Genomic DNA, 20,961 nt, shown 5'->3' on the forward strand with positions numbered 1-20,961 from the left:
ACCATAACCTGAAATGTTAGTCAGATATTCAAGATTACCTTCTGGGAATGAAAGGTTTAATGCAACTTTATTGCATTAATTGTAGATCTTTATGTTTTCTCAACTTCCCCTATGAGATTATATGCTTCATAAAAAAGGATTATATTATATACATGTATTTTTCATTTGGAGGTATTCAGCATCTATCAGACTAAAGGAATCAAGCTTAATTTTTACTGCATTGCTACAAACTTTGAAAATGATCCCTTTAAACTTACATTATGAAGACATCAGATTGTGTCTCCCAGGTACCTAATGAGAACATCCTGCTTAGTGCAAAAGATTTTTCAAGCAGGTTATTCATGACCAAGAACACTTGGATCCAAACTAATGGTCTGAATATATTGAGTGGGACTGAGCTGCGTTCTAATCAAATGAAGAGATACTGGATTTGCAGAGCCCTCTAAATGAGTGATTTTCATTTTTTTTCACAGCCCACAGATAGAAATTGAAAAGTTCCCAAAGTATAGTAACTCTATTGTGTAATTCACTCTCTCTCATCCTCTTCCTTTCCCCCTCCCCTCCACCTTTCTCCATTCCTTCCCTTCCTTTTCCTTTTCTCTCTTCCATTCTAGAAAGAAAATGCCAAGCAGTATTCACTAAATTGATTTTGTGAACTACAGTTTGAAAAATGTTTTCCTAAACTGTAGTGGAAACCTACTATCCATATTTCCTCTTGAGTCAGCTCCTCTGATCCTCTAGACAAACTTATTGGCCTTTGATCTATTCGCAGGGGGGTTCCTGGCCATCTGTCATTTGTAGATGTCTCCTTTGGTGTTGGCCCTCAGACCACTTTGGGAACTTTGTGTTCCTGATCAGTTCTCCTGCTGTTTGTGGTCAGCTCATTCAAGCAGTCTGCTCCTGCAGTACAGATCTCTTCATCCTCCATGTCTGCCATATGAAGTCCTGCTTATCTGTCAAGGTCTAAGTCAAATACCACTTCTTTTCTAGAAGCCTTTACAGATGCTCAGTCAGAACTAATATTTCCTGCCTTCCGTTGTACTTCTTTTGTGCCTCCGTCATGACACGTACCGTTTATTAGATGTTTTTGCTTGTATTTGGCTCTCTAATACATTTTTGAAATTTCTTTTCAAGAACTCCTTTTCTCTGATCCTTTTAATACTGTACAAGGGTATCCATAATAAAAAGGAGGATTTGGGGCAGTTTCATCCTAGTCATATAATGGTCCCAACAGAGTTGTTCAGAACAACGATGAAGTCACTTACCTGACAGTAATTTCCATAAGTTTGTGTTCTCAATCTCTCCTTCAAGGATATTTTTATATACTTACTGTGCTAGAATAAGGTGGGATAGACTGGAACAATATTCTGTCTAGATTAGACATATTTTCTCATTCATACAAATACATTTTATTTATTTGTATATTTACCTATTTAACAATACATGTAATATTTATTGGCCATTATTTCTGTGTCAAAGTCTAAGTTCTTTTTGGGAGGTGGGGTGGGGACTGTCTATTTATTTTTTTAATATTTATTTATTTAGTTCAGTTAGCCACTGTATAATACATCAATAGTCCATGATGCAGTGTTTGGTGATTCATTAGTTAAGTATAACACCCACTGCTTATCACAGCATAGGCCCTCCTCAATACCCATCACCCTGTTACCCCCTACCCCCACCCCACTCTCCAGTGAAACCCCCAGATTGTTTCTCCGTGTCCTCAGTCTCTCATGGTTCATCTCCCTCTCTGATTTCTCCCCCTTTGGATTTCACCCCCTTCCCTTATGGTTGTCCACGCTATTGTTTATGTTCCATGTAAGAGTGAAACCAAATGATAATTGTCTTTCTCTGTTTGACTTACTTCACTTCATATATCCTCTCCAGTTCCATCCATGTCAATGCGAATGGTGGATAGTCATCGTTTCTGATGGCTGAATAATACTCCATTGTATATATGTACCATACCTTCCTTATCCATTTGTCTATTGAAGGGCATCTCTTCTCCTTCCACAGTTTGGCTATTGTGAACATTGCGGCTAGGAACATCGGGGTGTACATGCCCCTTTTTTTCACTATGTCTGTATCTTTGGGTAGTGCAATTGCTGGGTCATGGGGTAGCTCTATTCTTAACATCTTGAGGAACCTCCATGCTGTTTTCCAGAGTGGCTGTAGTTAAGAGACTTATTGTGGGAAGTTTTCATTTGATGCTCTGTAGTGTTGCTTATTTAATGATGCTCAGACATTGACTCTAAGACAGTGTTATTACAAAGTTCCAGTCTAATTACAATTACATTAAGTTCACACTGTTTTGAAAATGGTACATGTTCTCAAATAGTACCATGATAGTTTAATTCTGGAAAACAGTCTGAGAAATTAACTGTAGGAGGTAAAGCATATTTATATATTTATACATACTCATATTTTTAAAATGCATATTGAGTTAGCCTATGAAAAACACTTTTGAATTTTTGTGGCTCTCCTTATCAGGGACAAGAGGGAATAATATACCTTAATTCTCATTTGAGTTTACATTAAGTCCTTATCAAAATAAGCCACTGTAAATACTCATTACACTTGTGCTCTGCCTTTGTTGGCCTGCATTTATTCTTTTTGTTCTTCCAAGGTGTGATATTTCCTGTTCCTGAGTAGTTTTACTTACCAGCTATTCTGCTATGTGTTTGCACACTTGCCTTCAAAAAGGTGGGGTGCAGGGGTGACTGGGTGGCTCAGTCGGTTAAGCGTCTGCCTTTGGCTCAGGTCACAATCCTGGAGTCCTGGAATTGAGTCTTGCATTGGGCTCCCTGCTCAGCGGGGAGCCTTCTTCTCTCTCTGTCTCTGCCTCTCTCTGTTTCTGTCTCTCATGAATAAATAAGTAAAAAAAATAAATAAATAAATAAATAAATCTTTTAAAAAAGGTGGGGTACATAGTCACTTTTTCATATGAAAAATGAGAGCTGGCATTAAAATTAAACAAGGATCTACTGTGTTCAAGTAGTCTATAAAGAGATGTGAATTCTGTTGGGATATCATCATCTTTTTGTAGATAAGCAAAGATAGAATTTTTGGGAGGAATTATGTACTCTTTAAAAAATTTTCATTTTCAAATTGTGTTTGAAATACTTCTGAGGGTTAAAAAGGAGCCTACTTTAAGAAACAGTTGGCCTATGGTTGATGAAGTTTTAGGACTTAAGGCCCAATTCATTATAAGTTGACTATCAGTTGAGAAAGAGGAAAGAAGTTAACTGAGTTAGAAGCTTGTTTGCTAAATAAAGGAGACTTTCTTCACTGGTTGGAAGGAGCCTAACTGCAGATTTTTACAAAGTTCTTTAGGAATGTGAAGAAATGCTAGCATTTTTCTGCACTTCCCTAATTTCTGACCTGGAGGGATAAAAAAAGGGCACAGCAGGATGGTGGAATGATTCAGAACTATAGCAATGCACAATCTGGAAAACACTATTATTGTGGGCAATCCCTGTGCCCTAAGTGGATTTAGCTAGCTGCTAACCCGCACAGTAAGAGACCACTGCAACGATAGTAAGCGCCTGTCATCAAAATAGTAAGAGCCAGGGCTCTGATAGGGCACGAGATGTGTCAGTCCTTGTGCTCAGGGCTTTGCAGGCATCAATTCCTTTAACCCTTTTAACAACCTTTTGAGTAAGGTGCTATTATCCCTATTTTATAGATGAAAAAACGTCACAAAAAGGAGCAGATCGGGCGTGATTGTAAACTGGGCACTCTGCTTCCAGTGCCTTTGTTCATATCCTTCCCTTTTTGGCCAGTCCCACAGTTAACACTGGAGCTAGGACAGGTGCACTGAAAGCTCTCCATCTATAGACGGTTCAGTGCCCCAGCTACCTAGGTCAGAAAAATAAGGGTTGACCTATGAATAGACCAAAAAACCAGTAGTTGGATAAAAAATGATCCCTCCGAAGTTGAGTAGGCATTGATTTTTCTACCTGATTGCAGGTCTCCCTTTGAGAAGCTTTTCCGTCTCTATGCCAGGGCCCTGTGGTATTCACCCCATCACGGCACACGTAGCTTACTTAGCCAAGGCCTCTGCATCTCACGGAAGCTTCTTCCATTTGACAGAAAGGAATGCGTATTTCTTATTTACAGCTGTATAGGTTCTAGTGCAGTATTTGGCCCATGTCAGGGGCCCAGTAAATATGGTGTGGGTGGGTCTGTGGCACAGGTCGGGCCAAAGCTGTATGCATTGCGGTGGTCATGGACTTAAAGGAAAAGATCACCACTGCCCTAGTCACAGGGAGAAGCTTCAAATTCAGCTCAGCAATTTCCATTCCCTGCCAGCTGAGAAGGTGTAACCATATCGGAGATTTCCTTCCATACCTCAAACACAAGAGGGCTTTCGAATTTGTTTTGGTACCATAGGCCCAAACTCCAATCCCACCTAGCACACAGCCACAGATATTCCCCTTTCTAGCTGGCATCTGAAACTGTAAGACACAGTAGTTTTTTTTCGTTTTTTCTTTAAATGTTATTTAAAGAAAATTTATTTAATTTTTTCTTTAAATGTTATTTAAAGAAAGATAAAAAAATTAACTTCAATGTTAGAAACTCTATTAATATATACCCACTTTCCTCCTTAAATCCATGCTATTGATTAGGTTATAGAAAATATTTTCTGACAATAGGTACATATTGTTCAGTGTTAATTGGTTAAATGGTTAAATTAACACGTGAATACATGTAATGCTTTGCAAATTACAAAACATTATAGTTATTTCGCTAATATGTTACTGCCATTAGATGATTGGCTTTTAAAAATTTTGTTGTTAGGAAGTCTATTTGATAAATTAATTGAGTTAATTACTAGATTGTCTTATTGAATGTTATGTTACTACTTTGGGGGTTAGGAGTTAACTGTATTTTCCACCTTGCTTTAAAAACATGATCCTGAAAAAACATTTAGTATTTTCTTTCCTTCCTTGCTTAAAGTGCTTCACTTATTTTTATTTATTTTTTTGCCTCAAAAGGCTGGGAAGAGAGAAGAGAGAATACTATGATAGTCTACGGGTTTTTTTTTTTTTTAAAGCTTCTTCATTTTTATTTTTGTATTTTTAAAATCTGTGCCTTTATCTTTTCAAATTTTCCCTTTTTCATTCCTGTCCTGCTCCTGTTTATCTTTCATCATTATCTCTCCCTCTTTTCTTCTGATGAATTTTAGTTCCTCTACTAACTGGTCTTAACCAAGCTGGACTGTTAGTAGGTCTCTGTGTGGTCCTCTGGCACCTTTTTTATTGTCACAGTCCTCAGTATCTCGTCATTGTGTGGTCTCTTCCTTGGGGCATAACTCTATTTCAGCCTAGAGTGGAACATCTCAGGTTTCCAAATCCTGAACCTGCCCTTATAATGACAAAGACATGTACTTTCATAACACTGTCTCTTCTTATAGAAGCTGTTGGGATTGATCCATCTGCTCTAGCAGTGGACAGGGGATTACCTTTCACACTGGCGCGGTGTATAGCAGGTGTTTGCAGGGTCCCTGGGACTCCATGAGGCCTTCTGCCCTCAGCACCAAGGTGTTAGGAAGCTTCCTTTAGAACGTGTGACTAGGGGCGCCTCGGTGGCTCAGTGGGTTAAGCCTCTGCCTTTGGCTCAGATCATGATCTCAGGGACCTGGGTTTGAGCCCCTCATTGAGCTCTCTGCTCAGCAGGGAGCCTGCTCCCCACCCCACCGACCCCCGCCTGCCTCTCTGCCTAGTTGTGATTTCTCTGTCAAATAAATAAAATAAAAAATCTTAAATAAAATTAAAAAAAAAAAAAAAGAATGTGTGACTAATGTGTGACTGCTTTGCTGTGACCACAAGACCCATCCTAAAGCCTGCTGCTGTCTTGTACCCTCAAGCCTTCTTCTAGGCAGCTACCTACTCTTTTTTTTTTAATTAATTAACATATAATGTATTATTTGTTTCAGGGATGCAGGTCCGTAATTCATCAGTCTTACACAATTCACTGCTCTCACCATAGCACAAAAGTGCTGCTTCCTAAGCCTTCTCAAAATGAATCACTGCAGCTTTATTTGGATATTGCAGAAGTCAAGGAGATAGATGGCCAACTGAGAGGAACTTGAGCTCTAACTATAACTCTAAAATCTCTAGTCAGAGTCAAATCATTTAATCTCTTTAAATTCCTTTTTGTATGATTTTGTAGAAATAATTCTACATTTGGTCTGGGTGTTAAGGTCTAATAGGGAATTGGTTTGGTTATCCTGATTTTCACTCTTTTACCTCCTGTCCAACACTCCCCACCCCCACCCCAGTAGTGGCAAAGGATGGGGGTGGGATGATGGAAAATCACTGACTTAAGTCTATACCTAAGTTATATTCTGTTTCTGCATTGACTCAGTCTAAGCCAACACCGAATATTAACTCATTGGGAGAATCTGCCCAATTCATTTATTTAGTAAGTGTTCAATTCATACTTAAGGAAATAAAGGAAATTCACTGTGTTGCAAGGAAAGGAATTGATTCCTTATGTCTGTCTCTTCAATTGGATATTATTTTCTCAAATTGGCCCAATTTTATTTTATTTACTCATTTTAAAATAGACTCCACACCCAATGTGGGTCTTAAACTCATGACCCCAAATCAAGAGTTGCATGCTCTACCGACTGAGCCAGCCAGGCACCCCAAATTGACCCAATTTTAAATTTTAAATTTCATCGTGGTGATTTTTAACAAATCCCATTGTTTTATATAAATTACACTAATTAGATACAAATAATAGTAATGGATTTTTTTCTCTTTAAAGAAAACCCATTTATTTACATACAATAGTAGTTGTATTTAACTGAATATTCTAGTTAATATATGTATCAAACACCTCTGGTCATTTTGTAGTGCCTATTCTCCCTTCATCTTTAGAATAGAACTGCATCTTTCAGCTGGGCACATTGCCATCCAGCTGAGACTGTATTTACTAGAATTTCTGGTGTTCTGATGGTCATGTAACTAAATTTCTGGTGTTCTGATGGTCATAAACTTCCAGTGAAATGTAAATGGAAGTATTGCATATCACATTCAAGATCTATCCTTAAAAGTGGGTGGTGCAGCCTTCATTTCCTTCTTCTCTCCACTTACTAGAATGTTGATTTGATGGCTAGAGGCTGAAGAGAGGTCTTAGATTGAGAGATGGCCTGCTAATGACAGTGGAGCAGCCAGAATAGGATGCTGGGTCCTTTTGACTGTGGGGCTGCTATACCTGGATTGCCTACCCCCAGACCTCTTTTACCTGAAAGAGAAGAGCATACCTGTCTTGTGTAAGCACTGTTATTTGGAGTGATTTTTTGTACGCAACTAAACTTGATTACAATTAATGTAATATATCTGAGTATAATTTTCAAATAATCGGATATGATAAAGTATGCTTAATACTGGAACTACCCTGAATATAATTCAAAATAATATAATATTTCGAAGCCACTTGAAGAGCAGTAGTTGTTCCTGGGTCCATTATAACTTAATAGTGTACAGTATTATAAAAAATATCTCATTGGTTGCCTTGAATTTTCTCTCTCTTGATTCTTTTGGAAATGCAGATTAATATTGAGTAATAGTTTTGTTATTTAGCAGCAGTATTTCCTAGTGCTAAGTACAAAACTCTGGATGTTTAGGAGAATTGTTGGAAATACTCTTTCTGGAATCCTTTTAGCTAATGTGTTCCGAGACTGACTTTGTGCTTTTTTGGTGGTGGTGTTTCTTGAGTGATGATGATAAGAATATGTGTATTAAAGTGTGACTGGTAATCTTCTCATAAAATTTATGCATCTTTGGTCAAAGACAGATATGCAAAATAAAAGAGCTCTGATTTTTCATTATCTTTGACTTTTTATATTATTTTGTATCTGATGTAATTTTATAAAATCATGGTGAATATACCTAACATAAAATTTACTACTTTAACAATTTTTAAGGATATAGTTTATTGGCATTAAATACACTTAACTTACATTGTTGTATAATCATCCCCACCATCCATCTCTAGAACTTTGTCATCTTCCCAAAATAAAAATACATACTCATTAAATAATAACTCTCCATTCCTCTGACTTCCCAGCCATGGCAACCAACTTTCTCATTTTCTGTGTCCATGAATGTGACTACTCTAGAAACCTCATCTAAGTGGAATCATATTATTTGTCTTTTTGTGACTTGCTTATTCCACACTAATATAATAAGTCCTTTGCTTTACTTGGGGAATTATTTAATCACAAATGAATTATTACTGCTTAAGATTGTCTTTTTTACATTTATCTTCTGAAAACTTTCATCTGTAGTGGTAATTCTATGGATGTTAACAGAGTGGATGGTGTTATGATAAAATAGGATATTGGAATCGTTAATTTATGAAATATAGCCCAAGGTAAAAGTCACTGTATAGTTTGGTGTTTTTAATATTATAAAGGCAGTTGAAACTTAAAACAAGGACTTTATATTAACAGATACTACATAAGAGATAAATGTATTAGGTATTTTAGCTAATCTGATGAATTTCTGGTCATTCTGTATAAGAACATAGATGTCATATTGTAGTGTACCATTTGATATCATGCATTATCTGAATATATTAGAAATAGATAAAATGTGATTTTAGGATAAAATATTAAAGTTCCCAGATGAAGCACTTTTCTCACTTGGCTTATATTCTATTTGTGTAACAAATGGTAAATTAATTTTTCTTTCTCAGAATGTATACATTTTTAGGATTGAACAAAAATCCCTAAAAAGGAATTAAGATATTGATGATTATTTGTTGCCTTGAGGAAAATACTGATGATCTTCCATTGCTTCAAAAAAAAACATTTGTCCTTGATTTAACTGTGTTTTTTTTTTTTTGTTTGTTTGGTTGTTTCAATTTGTATCACTTCTTCTTGCTCCTTCTTGGTTTCCTCAGAGACACTTTACAGAGGTACACTTCAATAAAAACCTTCTGGTAGATTGGTGGCTAAGATTCTTTCAAAAAAATCCCAATTAAAAGAAGAAATATGATAGGGATTTGGCCTAAGAGGAGGTATGCAACTGTATTTGCAAATCCTAGACATTATCCCACAATTTTGGTGTAACCCTTAAGCTGACAATTAAAATCTTTGTTTTATCAGTCATCACCCAACCCTAACTAATAGATGGGTGAAGAATTAATCTGATTTGTATTTTTCCCCACAACTTTCTCCTACACGTTGTAAGATTCTGTGATTTACTTTCAGTGAGTTCTTGAAGATAGTTGATGGGCTTATAGATATAATATTTATACCCTATTAAAATTATGCCAGAGTAAAACCACAGAACAGAAGAGCTTCTAAGACCCCTGTAGAAATTTGAAGACAATTTTGATACTCCCGTCCACTCGGAAAAAAAATTTGCTAATACCATAATGTTTTTTCCCTTGCCAGGACCCTCCTTGCCTGGTGTCATTTCTTGAGCTCTCCTGGGAGGAGATTAGTCTAAAACAACAAAGTAGCCAGATGTCTGGTTCTGAGAGAGTCCCAGAGGCCAGGCTACGGTAGGCAACAGAAACCGCGTGGGGCTGAAGATCAAAGATACCTGAGAATTACTTATGGGCACATAGTATGTGTCATTCCCATTATTAGCAGTCTGAGAAAATTTGTTTCCCTAATTAACCCTTTTGTTGGAGTAACCTTAAATTTTAGTGAGTATATTTCTTTTTTGATATGTTTTCTTTTGTGTGGCTTTGAGAAGTGTACATACCAAAAAAGAGAAATGAAAAGGAACCCATGTGCTTGATTGAAATCTCTAAGCACTGTTCTTCTTACCCACAATAGATGTGCTATCCAGTATATAACCATTTATTATGAAATAAGTGGGCATAAGGGTTCTAAGTCAAAATTACAAATTAAGAGTCAGGAACTACATGGTTTAATGTATGAAGAGCTGTTCTTAAAGCCCCAATCCTTACTTTAAAAGTACAATTATTTCAACTTTTAACTGCTTTAGAGTGGAGATTTTTAGATCACAGCTTCCTGGTCTTAAAATGAATTCAGAATAAATCCCAGTGGTGGGAAATCTGTACCTTATTAATAGTTGACCTCTTTCTTTTTGCATTGGTATTATAATGAAATGCTAATTGAAAATTCTTGCTATCCTTTACCTGTTTGCTTTATAGATACAGTTTTACATTGCAGAGACATAGATGGATTTGGAAAATGTGAATACATTTGCTGTTTTGAGTTTGTTTTAATCCTAAAGCTTCTAAAGGCTTTTAGCTGAATTTATTCCAAGGCATAGGTAAAAATCTAATTATAACTTTTGATATGTTAGCCTCTAGATGAGAGTATCAAAAGAGAGAACAAAAGATTTTGGTTGGCATTGCCACTTATTTTTGTTTCTGTTCAGCATCATCGTGTAACAACAAAATTGTGTAAAAGCCTTATTCCTGCTTTCCATGAGATATAATCATAAACCATTGTTATCAAGAGCCAGCTTTAGCGCTTTTAAGTGCTACAACACATTCTTTAACATCTAGTAATATAAACTTGGCATAAAAGCTGTAAAAATGTCTTTAAACCTAATTGGAGATATGTGTTAGCAATATAGTGCAGAGATTTCATATTCTTTGTGTGGTGGTCAAGGCTTCTTTTAACTCCTTGAGGAAAATGAAGCTCCTAGGAGCAGTTTGTAAGGATTAATTGATTTATCTCTTTGCTTCTAGATTTAAGTATTGAAGCAAGAATAAAATTGTCTTCTTGTACAAAGAATAGAGAGGCAACTGTATTTTTTTTTTTTTTAAGAGCTGAATTTGTGTGATGATCGGTGTTTTTGTTCTTTACACCTGTCTTTCTCTTACAGGCTACCCCATTGTCAACAATACCATATACCATCACACAAGAGTCTGCTTATGTGTTTTCCTATTTTGAGTGCAAGTTGAGTCAGTTACGACCACTATGCCATAAACATTTCTAAGCTTCAGTTAATGGCTTACTTTAAACAAGTAGTATTCAGAGTAACAAAACACTTCCCAGCATCACAATGTTCTTGTCAGTTCCTTGGAGTTGGTTGTGTAGCAGGATTTGATCCAAAGGAATGAGAGTCCTAGTTCCAGGACTAAAGTCCAGTGGTAGAAGGAGCTTTCTATTCTGTTGTGGTTCAGGGGGCTGTTTTTATTTCCTCTTTTCAAGGAACTCCTCACTTCCTCCGCTTTCCCCCTCACCCCCAAGACACACATGCTTGTGTATATACCCACATTTAAAATAGGGATTTGCTAAGAAGACTAAAAGGAACACCCCTTTTCCCTATCTTTCCGAAGTTGCCAATGTTGCTGGTGGCTCACCTGTTAATGTAGTTGTCTTAAGTTGCTTCATTGACTATTGGTGCTCTCCTCCATCTCCACCTTTCTCCCTCTCCTCCCATTTACCTTACGGACCATTACTATGAGTATCATCTCTTGAGGCATCTCCCACAACACTGTGTACAGAGAAGTGCTTAATTGTACTTTCAAATAATAAGCATTATCCAATGTAAGGAGATGAAGAGTGTTAGTTTTCTAGTTCTTCTTTTTTATTTATTCCCACTACCTTCCTTATTCATAGATTTCTTTGTATATTATGTATTTCTCTACCCAGTCATATTTTGTTTCTCTATTTTTCATCTTTTGTTTTTTAATTCTGTTTCAGCAGTCTCTCTAAAGCTTTCCAGGATGGGTTCTGATTCAAAATAAGAGCTAAGTTGTAAGAACAGGCAATTAAGCTCTCTTTTAAAAATTCTTTTAATAACTTAATGTGTAATGATTTAGTACTTGAGCGGGTATTGAGGTAATAATCTATAAACTTTTTGTGATAGAATTATGTGCTAAATAAAAATGCGATATAAATCAAGTTGGCTTTGTTAGAATGTGATGATTCAATATGCATTTTAATTTCTCTTAATTTTAAAAGCTTTGAGGTTAAGTGTGCAGTCTTAAACATTTTTTTCTAATCTCTGATGGTGTGAAAGATCTTAAGAGCTATTTACTTATTTACCTTTTTTACTTGTTTCCTGAATTTCTTCACTTCTAAAGGAACATTTTTCCTCACTTGTGGTTTGGAGCGACAGCCCTCAGAACATGTCACAATTTAAAATGGTGGTCTTTGACACATAGTTGCCCAAGAGTCTGAGGCTGCAACGTGATAGGATTAGATCTTAGTCGATGGGAGGGTCTTTTCTCTGGTGGCAAATGAGGGGTAGCTCACTGCTTGGGAGGGCACTTTTGGAGGGAAAGTTATGTTTGGAGTACAAAAATGATTAGTTCTTGAATCCTGTGACTTTTCACTCTTGCTAAAACAAAGAACAACATTTTAAAAAGAAGGAATAGAAAATTAAGTATTGTCATTGATTGTATCCAGTATGAGCATTTGACAAGAAAGACATGTTTTAAGTGGCATGTTTTTCCTTTATCGGGTAAAATTTACACGATTAAATATGGACTGAAACGACAGCCGATAGATAATCAGATACCTCAGAATATGTTTGGGAAGCTGGGCTTCCGGAAGATATGAGGCTTAGTTATTTTAGCCTGGGGATTTTGCCTGGGGAAAAATGTATGTGCCTCAACAGCTGAAGGGCTATTCAGGAAGAAACAAAGTAAAATAGCATCTATTTTAACATGTAATTTTGCTATTTCATACTTAATCTTATCCTTGGCAAAAATGTCAAAATATACTAGCTGCAAACCAGCTCTGACACCATATCCACACGACCAAATTGAACTAACTGGGTAGCTAAAATCCTTAAGAATCAAATAGAAGAGGGTCCTTTCTAGGTAATTCTCTGGAGTGTAGGGAATGCTCTAGTGGTATCAAAATGAAGATGTGGTATATTTCAAATAGGATCATACAGCCTAAGAAAAGCTGCTATGGGGAGGGCAGGGGGCAGACTTAAAAGTTGATTTATCATACTTAAATATAGCTGCAGATTCTTTCACATCATTTTCTACCTCTGTATATTCCCACTTAAATTTAAAATAACACTTCCTCCATTTATGTTTAGGTTTTTTTTAAATTCTAACTGGATCTCAAATTGAATCGTTCATGTTGGAAATGATACTACAGTTTCCTGTGCCTTATTTCCTTCTCTGCTGTCCCTCAGAGGCTAAATTATTCTAGCTGTACAAACCTGTACAAACTATTTAAGTGAAAATCAAGTTCTTACTAATGGACTAGCTAGATTTCTATTTTATATAAATGCTTTTCTTTTGTTTACCCTGGAGTGGAAGCCTACCCCTTGAAGGAATTAAAATGGTAAAGTCTAGACTACAATTTATCCTGTCATTACATGGCTATTGTTGATTGTTTTTTAATCAAATATCAAGTTTCTGTATTTAATGACTTGGAAGATGCATTACATTTTGTCAAAATGTAAGAATTTATGAAGAATAAAGAGCCTCTGGAATCCCCAAAAGATCAAAAAGGGATATGTATAATTTTGCTGTGTAAGACATATATAAGCATTAATATTTATTATTGAGGTTAGTATTTTGTATTTTCACTTCCATCAACAAATAATATAGTATATTATTTAGAGACCATTAAATAGCTCAGGATTTAATAACAGAAAAGAAAATTTTAGGGTTTTTTTTTCCCCCTTCTTTTATTTGAATTTTTCCCGGGTTGTTTGGTAAAGAGCAAACAAATTTGTTTACGATGAGGGCATTTACCTTGAATAAAACCCTGTCTGGTATATGGAAGTAATCCAAAGAACTGATAAGTTGCTGAATGGTCACCATCATCTGTTAACATAATGCACAGAGGTAACCTTGACCATGAAAATCAGTGCCATGTGCAGATATTGCCCTTGATACTTAATTTCTACTTAATTAATAGAGTGCACATAAAGCACATCAGGTTGGTAGGCTTTAGTAATAGTATTAGTTTCCTAACATTTAAAATTCATAGAAATGTTAGATAAATGCACTTTTGTTTGACTGGAGGATTCATTTTTTATTAAAATAGCCATTAAAAAACAAAAAACCCAAAATACAACATGCTTAGAAACTCATTTTTTTAAAGAAACACTTGATCAGTAGAAAATATTTCCCTAGCCAAATTGGTAGCCTCATGCTCTTTTTAAATAGCATCATTTGGAATACTTTAAAAAGTACCTTTTCCCCATAAATGTCCAATTATGCCTTTTCTTTGTAACCTTTGTAAGGGGAAATTTTATCAAGGAATGAGAGCACTGTATTTAATTCAGTGAAGTGAATTATAATTTCAAACATCTGTTTATGATGTTTTAAAGATGATATATACATATCTATTTAGTGGAATATACCCTTTGGCTTTTCCTTATTTGATAGGTGTTGTGGCTTAGAAAGAAAACCACACATACATAGAGTAAATCAAAGACTCTAGGAATGGAGCAGCTTTAAAATAAAACATGCAGTTCATATATGCAAACAGTAAAAAGCATACAAATGGGCGAGCTTTTTTTTTTTGGTTTTCAATAACTTAAGATTTAAAAATAGTTTTGCTATGTCTTTTGTGATTCTCTACTCTTTCAGCCAATTGTAGTGATCCATGCACTTTTCTCATGAGGGGATCAGTGTACACAAAAGCTTATGCTTTGTGAGAACCTTAGAATATACGCTTGGATTAGAATATAAAAAAAATATACATTTCAAGAAGACATTGGTATAGGATTTTCCCCCACCTTTGTCCCCTTAAGGAAATAGTGATGACAGCCATTCAGATCTTCCCCACAACTCTGGTCCTCTGTATCGATGGAAAAAACACTCTGGACAACTGATGACCAAGCAGTTAGCTTTACCAACCTGTGCTTTGGTATTTGAAATTTGGTTTTCAGTCTCATTTCCTGCCTACTGCAGCGATATAGCCTTTAGACAACTAGACTTTCCAAAAGTTAAAAAGCAATAAGTCAATCCCCCGGAAATGGAGCAGAAACGTAGATTCACATCGTAAATAAGGAAATGCATTGAGTACATTAAACAGACATAGAAAAATGGATTTCTGTCTTTTGTAGTAAGGTAATTGGGCACCACTGCTTGGCAGGAGCTGGTGCTATTGAGCTGGCTGTGGCTGCCACAGGTTGATAGGCAGGTGATCAGGCAGCTTCCGCCAGGGTCTGCACAGGAGGCCTACCTAATATGCTGTCTGCCCTAAGGGCCTATGGGAACACAGTTGGATTATTATGTTAATGCATGAGCCTGCTGCCCTCTTCCTATCCCAGCTGGGTTCCCTGTTGTTAGGAACTGCTTTGCACTGACAGTGGAGTAATATGCTTCATGATTGAAAGGGCAAAGGGGCTTGGAGGAAGGAGAAAAAAAAAAAAGAATAGGCCTGTACAGATATGTAAATGAGGGAAGGAAATCTGTAGGAAGATTTCACTCTATAGAGAGAAAGTTTATTAGAAAGTTCTTTTTCTCTCATAGCACTCTGTAAAACCACTCATTTCTTAATTAATTTCTGGGCTTGCTCTCCTTCCCAACACTGCCATATAGTACATGGCAGTGTTTTCCAAAACAGGCACTTAGATTGATTTTTCAACGGAGATGCTCTAACACATTGGTACCCAGCTGGAGTGCTGATAGTATTATGTTTTTTTGTACCTTCATTACTCTTTAATACTCGTCCTACACCTATCCCACTGTATTTTATGGGAAAGTTTTTTTTTTTTGTTTTTTTTGTTTTTTTTTTAAGGCGCTGAAGGATTTATATTTTGTGTTGATGTCACTTTTACTTTCCTTTATTTTTGGTGTGGCTTTGGAAAACTGCATAAACCTTTTGGGAGTGAGTGGAGGTGGAAGTGAGGAAATGGTTGGGTGGGATGGAGGGTATTTTCTTGGGTTGAAGAGTTTGGTATGAATGGTGGTTCAAATTGCAGTAGCATGTTGTTTTCAGCTGAGGTGTTTAATGTTGACACCATATCCTAGTGAAAAGAGTGTGGGCTTTTTTGTCCCTAAATCTGTACAGATTCCGGCTCTTTTAACTAATAGTTATCTAATTTTGGATAAATTGCTTTACCTCTCATCTACCTCAACTCTAAAATGGGTATAATATGATTTTTAAATGAGAGGATAATGATAAAAATTGTTAAGTCTGACAGAGTAGTCATAAATGCTTGCCATAATAAGGATACTTAATTGCTATTATAACAATTACCATTTTCAACTATTAGACCATTATTTTAATATTATAGCTGTATACTTTCAATGGTTTGAAGATTTTCTGTCTTTTCCTGTAGACTTTTTCTTTTAACCAAGCCTCAACAAATGGGAATGACTTTAGCTTCAACCAGAATTTGAGATGAAAATATTCAGATAGACATTATTTAACTTAAAGGGTTAATGTTAGCGTATGTTCCTAAACAATTAGTTTTATAATAAGCCATATTTCAAATGCTAAAAGCAAATTGAATGGAAAAGAAAATCTACTTGGCCAATATTCTAGACAGCTTCTGTAAATGCTTTTAGTGGATGCCTAAATTTGGAAAATTTACAAATATTTTCTGTATGTTTAACTGTGTCTAACACATTTGTTTATTTAAACTAATTAGAAATGGCAGTATATAGCTGGGAATTATTTTAACTATATCTCTTGTGTTTTTTTTACTTAGAAGATGTATGTAAAGATGATGTGTCCACAGTACCTGGTTCATTGAGAAATTGAGAAATGATGGTCATTGTTAATTAGTGTCAGTGCATGTTTCATATCCACAGACCAGCCTGCATTAAGTAATGCTTTGCTGATTTAAAAGGAGGAACTTTAGGGAGATTCTCAAGATCAGCAAATATAGAAAGTTGGGTATACTATAGGATCCATAGGCTATGTTAACCATACATCCGGTGAGAAGAATTCTCATGATTTAAAAATGATCCACTAATCATTTTAATACTCCATTGAAAATTTTGTGTTAAAGTTTGAGGTAGATACTTTGTGCTATATTGGAAAAGAGACTCTTTTCTGGAAGGCAATTTTACATTTAACCATACATATACAGAATATAGGGAGAAGGAACAAGTTCTGTCTAAGCAATTCTTTGTAGTAATAGCAAAATTCTTTTATAACATGTCTTCATATTACCCATTTAGTTGGTTACATATATGGTGTGTTTGGGGCATATGTAGATATGTGTGTATATATATATATCCATATATATGTGTGTGTGTGAATATATATGTGAACACATGAATATATACATATTTATGTATATGACTATATATAATGTGTGCATTATATAAAATTTCAGAATCTGACTTATACCTAAAAATATTTCAAGAGGAGCTCTAGTCAAGTACATTCCTTAATAATGGGATTTTAAATAATGCATTAAGTTTGAACAATAGTTGTTAACTTGTTAATATTTTGAAGAAAAGGCATTAGAGGAAGCAATAAGACCATGAGATAGGTAAAGAAGAGTCAAAGGAGTGTGACTTTTTTTTTTTTTTTCCTTTTTTATCAACCAGCAGTGCAGGCTGCTTCACTACCTGTTGTCAGAATCCAGTTCTACATCTGCCCCCAATATTACCATTGTACATTAAAAGAAGCCCATCACAGAGTAAATAAACTCTGTTTTAAACGAGGTCTACTTTGAAGAAAATCCATGGAATCTATTAGGTTTATATAAATGTTTGTCCAATAGCTTGGTTTTCTTTAATCTAGCTGTAGATTTGACACATCTGGTAGCCCCTAATAGGCTGAAAGGTATTAAGGACAGAAGTCTTATTTTATAGCAACAACAACAACAAAACAAAACAAAACAAAACAAAAAAAAAAAAAGAAAGAAAAAGGAAAAAATAACAATGCAGTTCCTTAAACACAGTAGGAATTCATCAAATGCTCATTTACTGAATAATTGGGTCCATATAATAATGTACCATAATAGTATTATAGTACTCGGATTTTAGTCTGTGGATCCCAGTATACATTAATTTCTCTTACCTTTACTTAGTACTCTCTCAAGAAAGCATTATCCATGTGCCCTTTGTCAGCTTTGTGAAGCTGCTGAGTTTACCTTTACAACCTCTCTGACACCAGAGGTAACTTCTGCCTCTCCTGACCATCTTCCTACCTCTACCAACCCATCACACCTCTTTATACCCTCCCCACATTGTTATTCAGAAAGGCCAGCATTGGAGAAGTAAAGACTGGGTGAGGTGTTTTATAGGAAAGAATAAAAGAAACAGCCCCAGAGGGGTTGTTGGTTTCTGTCCTGCTAGAAACTATTAGCCTCTCTGGTGACTATGTTGCCCTTCTGGTTGTATTCCCCATTCACCCTTTGCTTTTCTGAAACTGTAGAAATGCCTTGAATGATTCTTTTATTCCAAACCCCGATCCTAACTAGAATTGTTAAGAGCCACTCCTCTATAAATGTTTTCCCTCCCCACAATACTTCTTTCAGCTTTTTTCAGATGTTTCCCCCAAAGATGGTAAAATATTTTTGTTGACTTTTTTTCCTGGGGCCTTACAAATCTCTAAATATCAACAAAGAATTCTGCAGAACAGGTTATGATTCTAAAATCATAGTGAGTTGTATTGTAAAAAATAAACACTGCATTTTTTTTTAAAGGCTTGCCTTACCTCCCCATCTCCATCCTTCCTCTTCTTTCCCCCTTAAAATGATTATTTGTCTCTATTTTTCCAAATTTACCAGAAAATTTTTCTCTATTTCTGGGTCCCTAATTTAGCAAGTCATTGATTAATCATTCTCACCACTTAGTAATATAATATTGATAATGATGATACAGTTAATAATAGATAATATTTATTAAGTACTTACTATGCTAATAGGTTATATAGTCTCACTTAATTTTCACAAATGCTTACAAGTAGATACTAATTTTACACCCATTTCTGAGACAAGGAAACAGAGGCTTCCTGTGTTAAAGTTGTTCAAAGTCCTCTCTGTGGACCTGGATTCAGACCTGTATAAACTAAATGTAGTGCCCTCTGGTGCCTATATATCTTACTGCTGTTTTAGGTGGTAAACTACATACTGAATCTTAGCCTTTCTTTCCCAAGCACCTCCCTCCTATCTTTGGATTGTATCCAAATCTATTCTTGTGTAGGAGGTTGTGTCTCATTAGGCATAATCATGTCACATAGATCTAGGAGGATGGATCGTGGTTAAATAAGAGAGAAACCTTTTTTTTTTTTTTTAAACCCTGTTTTTCAAGGCTGAATGGGTAGGCAGCTTAATAACACAGCTTAATAATCACATTTATATGACATTCCTTTCATGACAATCTCAAAGGAAAAAGCAAGAGTCAGCATAACTAGTCCTTTTACTGGAAAAGTTTGGTAGTGAAAGTGGTGTGAATGGTGAAAAGTTATCAGGAAGTTGATAGTTTAAGGGCATGAAAGCCAGAACGGAAATTTACATTAGTTTCCTTAAAAATAAACCTACTCTTGGAGCTAACAGTCTATTAAGTGTATAGATAGACCCTGAAGATCAATTGGTAAAGTCACTTGCAGTTATAAAATATAGTTGACCCTTATACAACATGGATGTTAGTGGCACTGACCCCTGGGCAGTCAAAAATCTGTGTATAACTTCTGCTTCCCTAAAAACTTTACTAATAGCCTGCTGTTGAATGGAAGCCTTACCAATAACACAAATAGCTGATTCACACGTATTTTGTATATTACATATATTAGATACTATATTCTCACAACAAATCCAACTTCTTCTTAATTTTTTTAGTATTTCTTAGCTATGCAGTTCATCTGTGAGTTTTTCAAATTGTTGCAAATCTCCAAAAAAATTTCCCATATATTCATTGAAAAAAATCTGCTTGTAAGTGGACCCATGCAGTTCAGACCCATGTTGTTCAAGGGTCAATTGAAAATAAGTCATGGGGATGTAACAGACAGCATGGTGACTGTGGTCAATAATAACTGTATTGCCTAGGAGAGTAGATCTTAAAAGCTCTCATCACCAGAAAAAAACGTTTTTGTAACTTTGTACGGTGACAGATGGCAATTAGACTTAATGTGGTGGTTATTTTGCCATGTATACAAATATTGAATCAATATGTTGTATACCTGAAACTGATATGATGTTGTCAGTTATGTTTCAATTAAAAAAAAAAAAAAAGAGGAAGGTTACCAGAAGGAAACAGGGCATAGATTAATAAACCAGATCTTTACTTCATGATAAAGCCAGTCCTGACTACCAGACACTGAAAAGACAGTGAAGTTATCCTGGCTTTTCAGCAAACCCCTAGATTTGTGGAAAGAACTGAGAGCCCCAAGAATGAAGCTTCTTGAAGCATTCTAATCGGGGTTACACCAGAGATGAAGGTGTCTTCTCGGGCCACTGAAATACCAGCAGCTTGTTTGAGATGATTATAGCTAAGTGGACAATGGAAGATAGGTGCTTTGTCCTAGGCTTTCCTCCTGAGGTTCACATTTATATGACATTCCTTTTACAAGAGCATGGGTTTAAGAGTCCTGATTTTACCACTGATTCATTTCACTTACTTCTCTCAACCACTTACCTTCTCTGAGGCTTATTTTTCACATCTGTAAAATGGAATAACACTTATCTCATGGGGTTATTTTAAGAATTAAGTGAAATAACACCTGCTGTCTGGTGTAGAGGATGCTTAGTAAATGTCTCTTTTTTTCTCCTGCTTGTGTAGTGCTATTTTGACAGAAATGTAAAGTTAAGTTAAATCATTTTATTATTAATTCCTGGGTCAGAAAAACAGTTTTTATCTCTTGCTTTTGTAGAATTTTATGTACCACCTCACCGTGTGAGCTACTAATCTTGGGGAAAAAAAGAAATTCAGTTGGTTAATAGCACCTCTTAGAAGGCAGTTTTTAAACTGTAATGAAGCTAGGTTAAATGGGAGCCATGTGGGGCCATTTCCAAGGGTTTTGGAGGTAAAGCAATTTGTTTTTGTACTTGTATCACTGCTTTTACTCCTTTTAATCTCATTTCTAGTCCCTTAGGTTCCATAATAAAGTCTTCAGTACTATACATTTTTATT

The 20,961-nt window shown here is 35.7% G+C and overlaps 1 protein-coding gene across 11 annotated transcripts in view; it reads left to right on the forward strand.

Annotated features, from left to right (window-relative positions):
- The window catches only part of SLC10A7 (solute carrier family 10 member 7), a 214,323-nt gene that overhangs the window by 27,543 nt on the left and 165,819 nt on the right, over window positions 1-20,961 (forward strand). The window contains exon 5 of one of the 11 annotated variants that reach the window (XM_032855575.1): window positions 5,939-6,238. The exons of 9 other annotated variants lie outside the window; for them this stretch is intronic. In XM_032855575.1, the coding sequence (XP_032711466.1) occupies window positions 5,939-6,094 (156 nt within the window). In that variant the 3' untranslated portion in view covers window positions 6,095-6,238. Of the gene's footprint in view, window positions 1-5,938; window positions 6,239-7,128; window positions 7,340-20,961 lie in introns of those variants that run through there. One more of the 11 variants, XM_032855577.1, reaches the window with a different exon arrangement.

This window comes from Lontra canadensis, unplaced genomic scaffold, assembly GCF_010015895.1.
Source record: "Lontra canadensis isolate GAN:19392208 unplaced genomic scaffold, GSC_riverotter_1.0 scaffold10, whole genome shotgun sequence".
Classification (NCBI taxonomy): Eukaryota; Metazoa; Chordata; class Mammalia; order Carnivora; family Mustelidae; genus Lontra; species Lontra canadensis.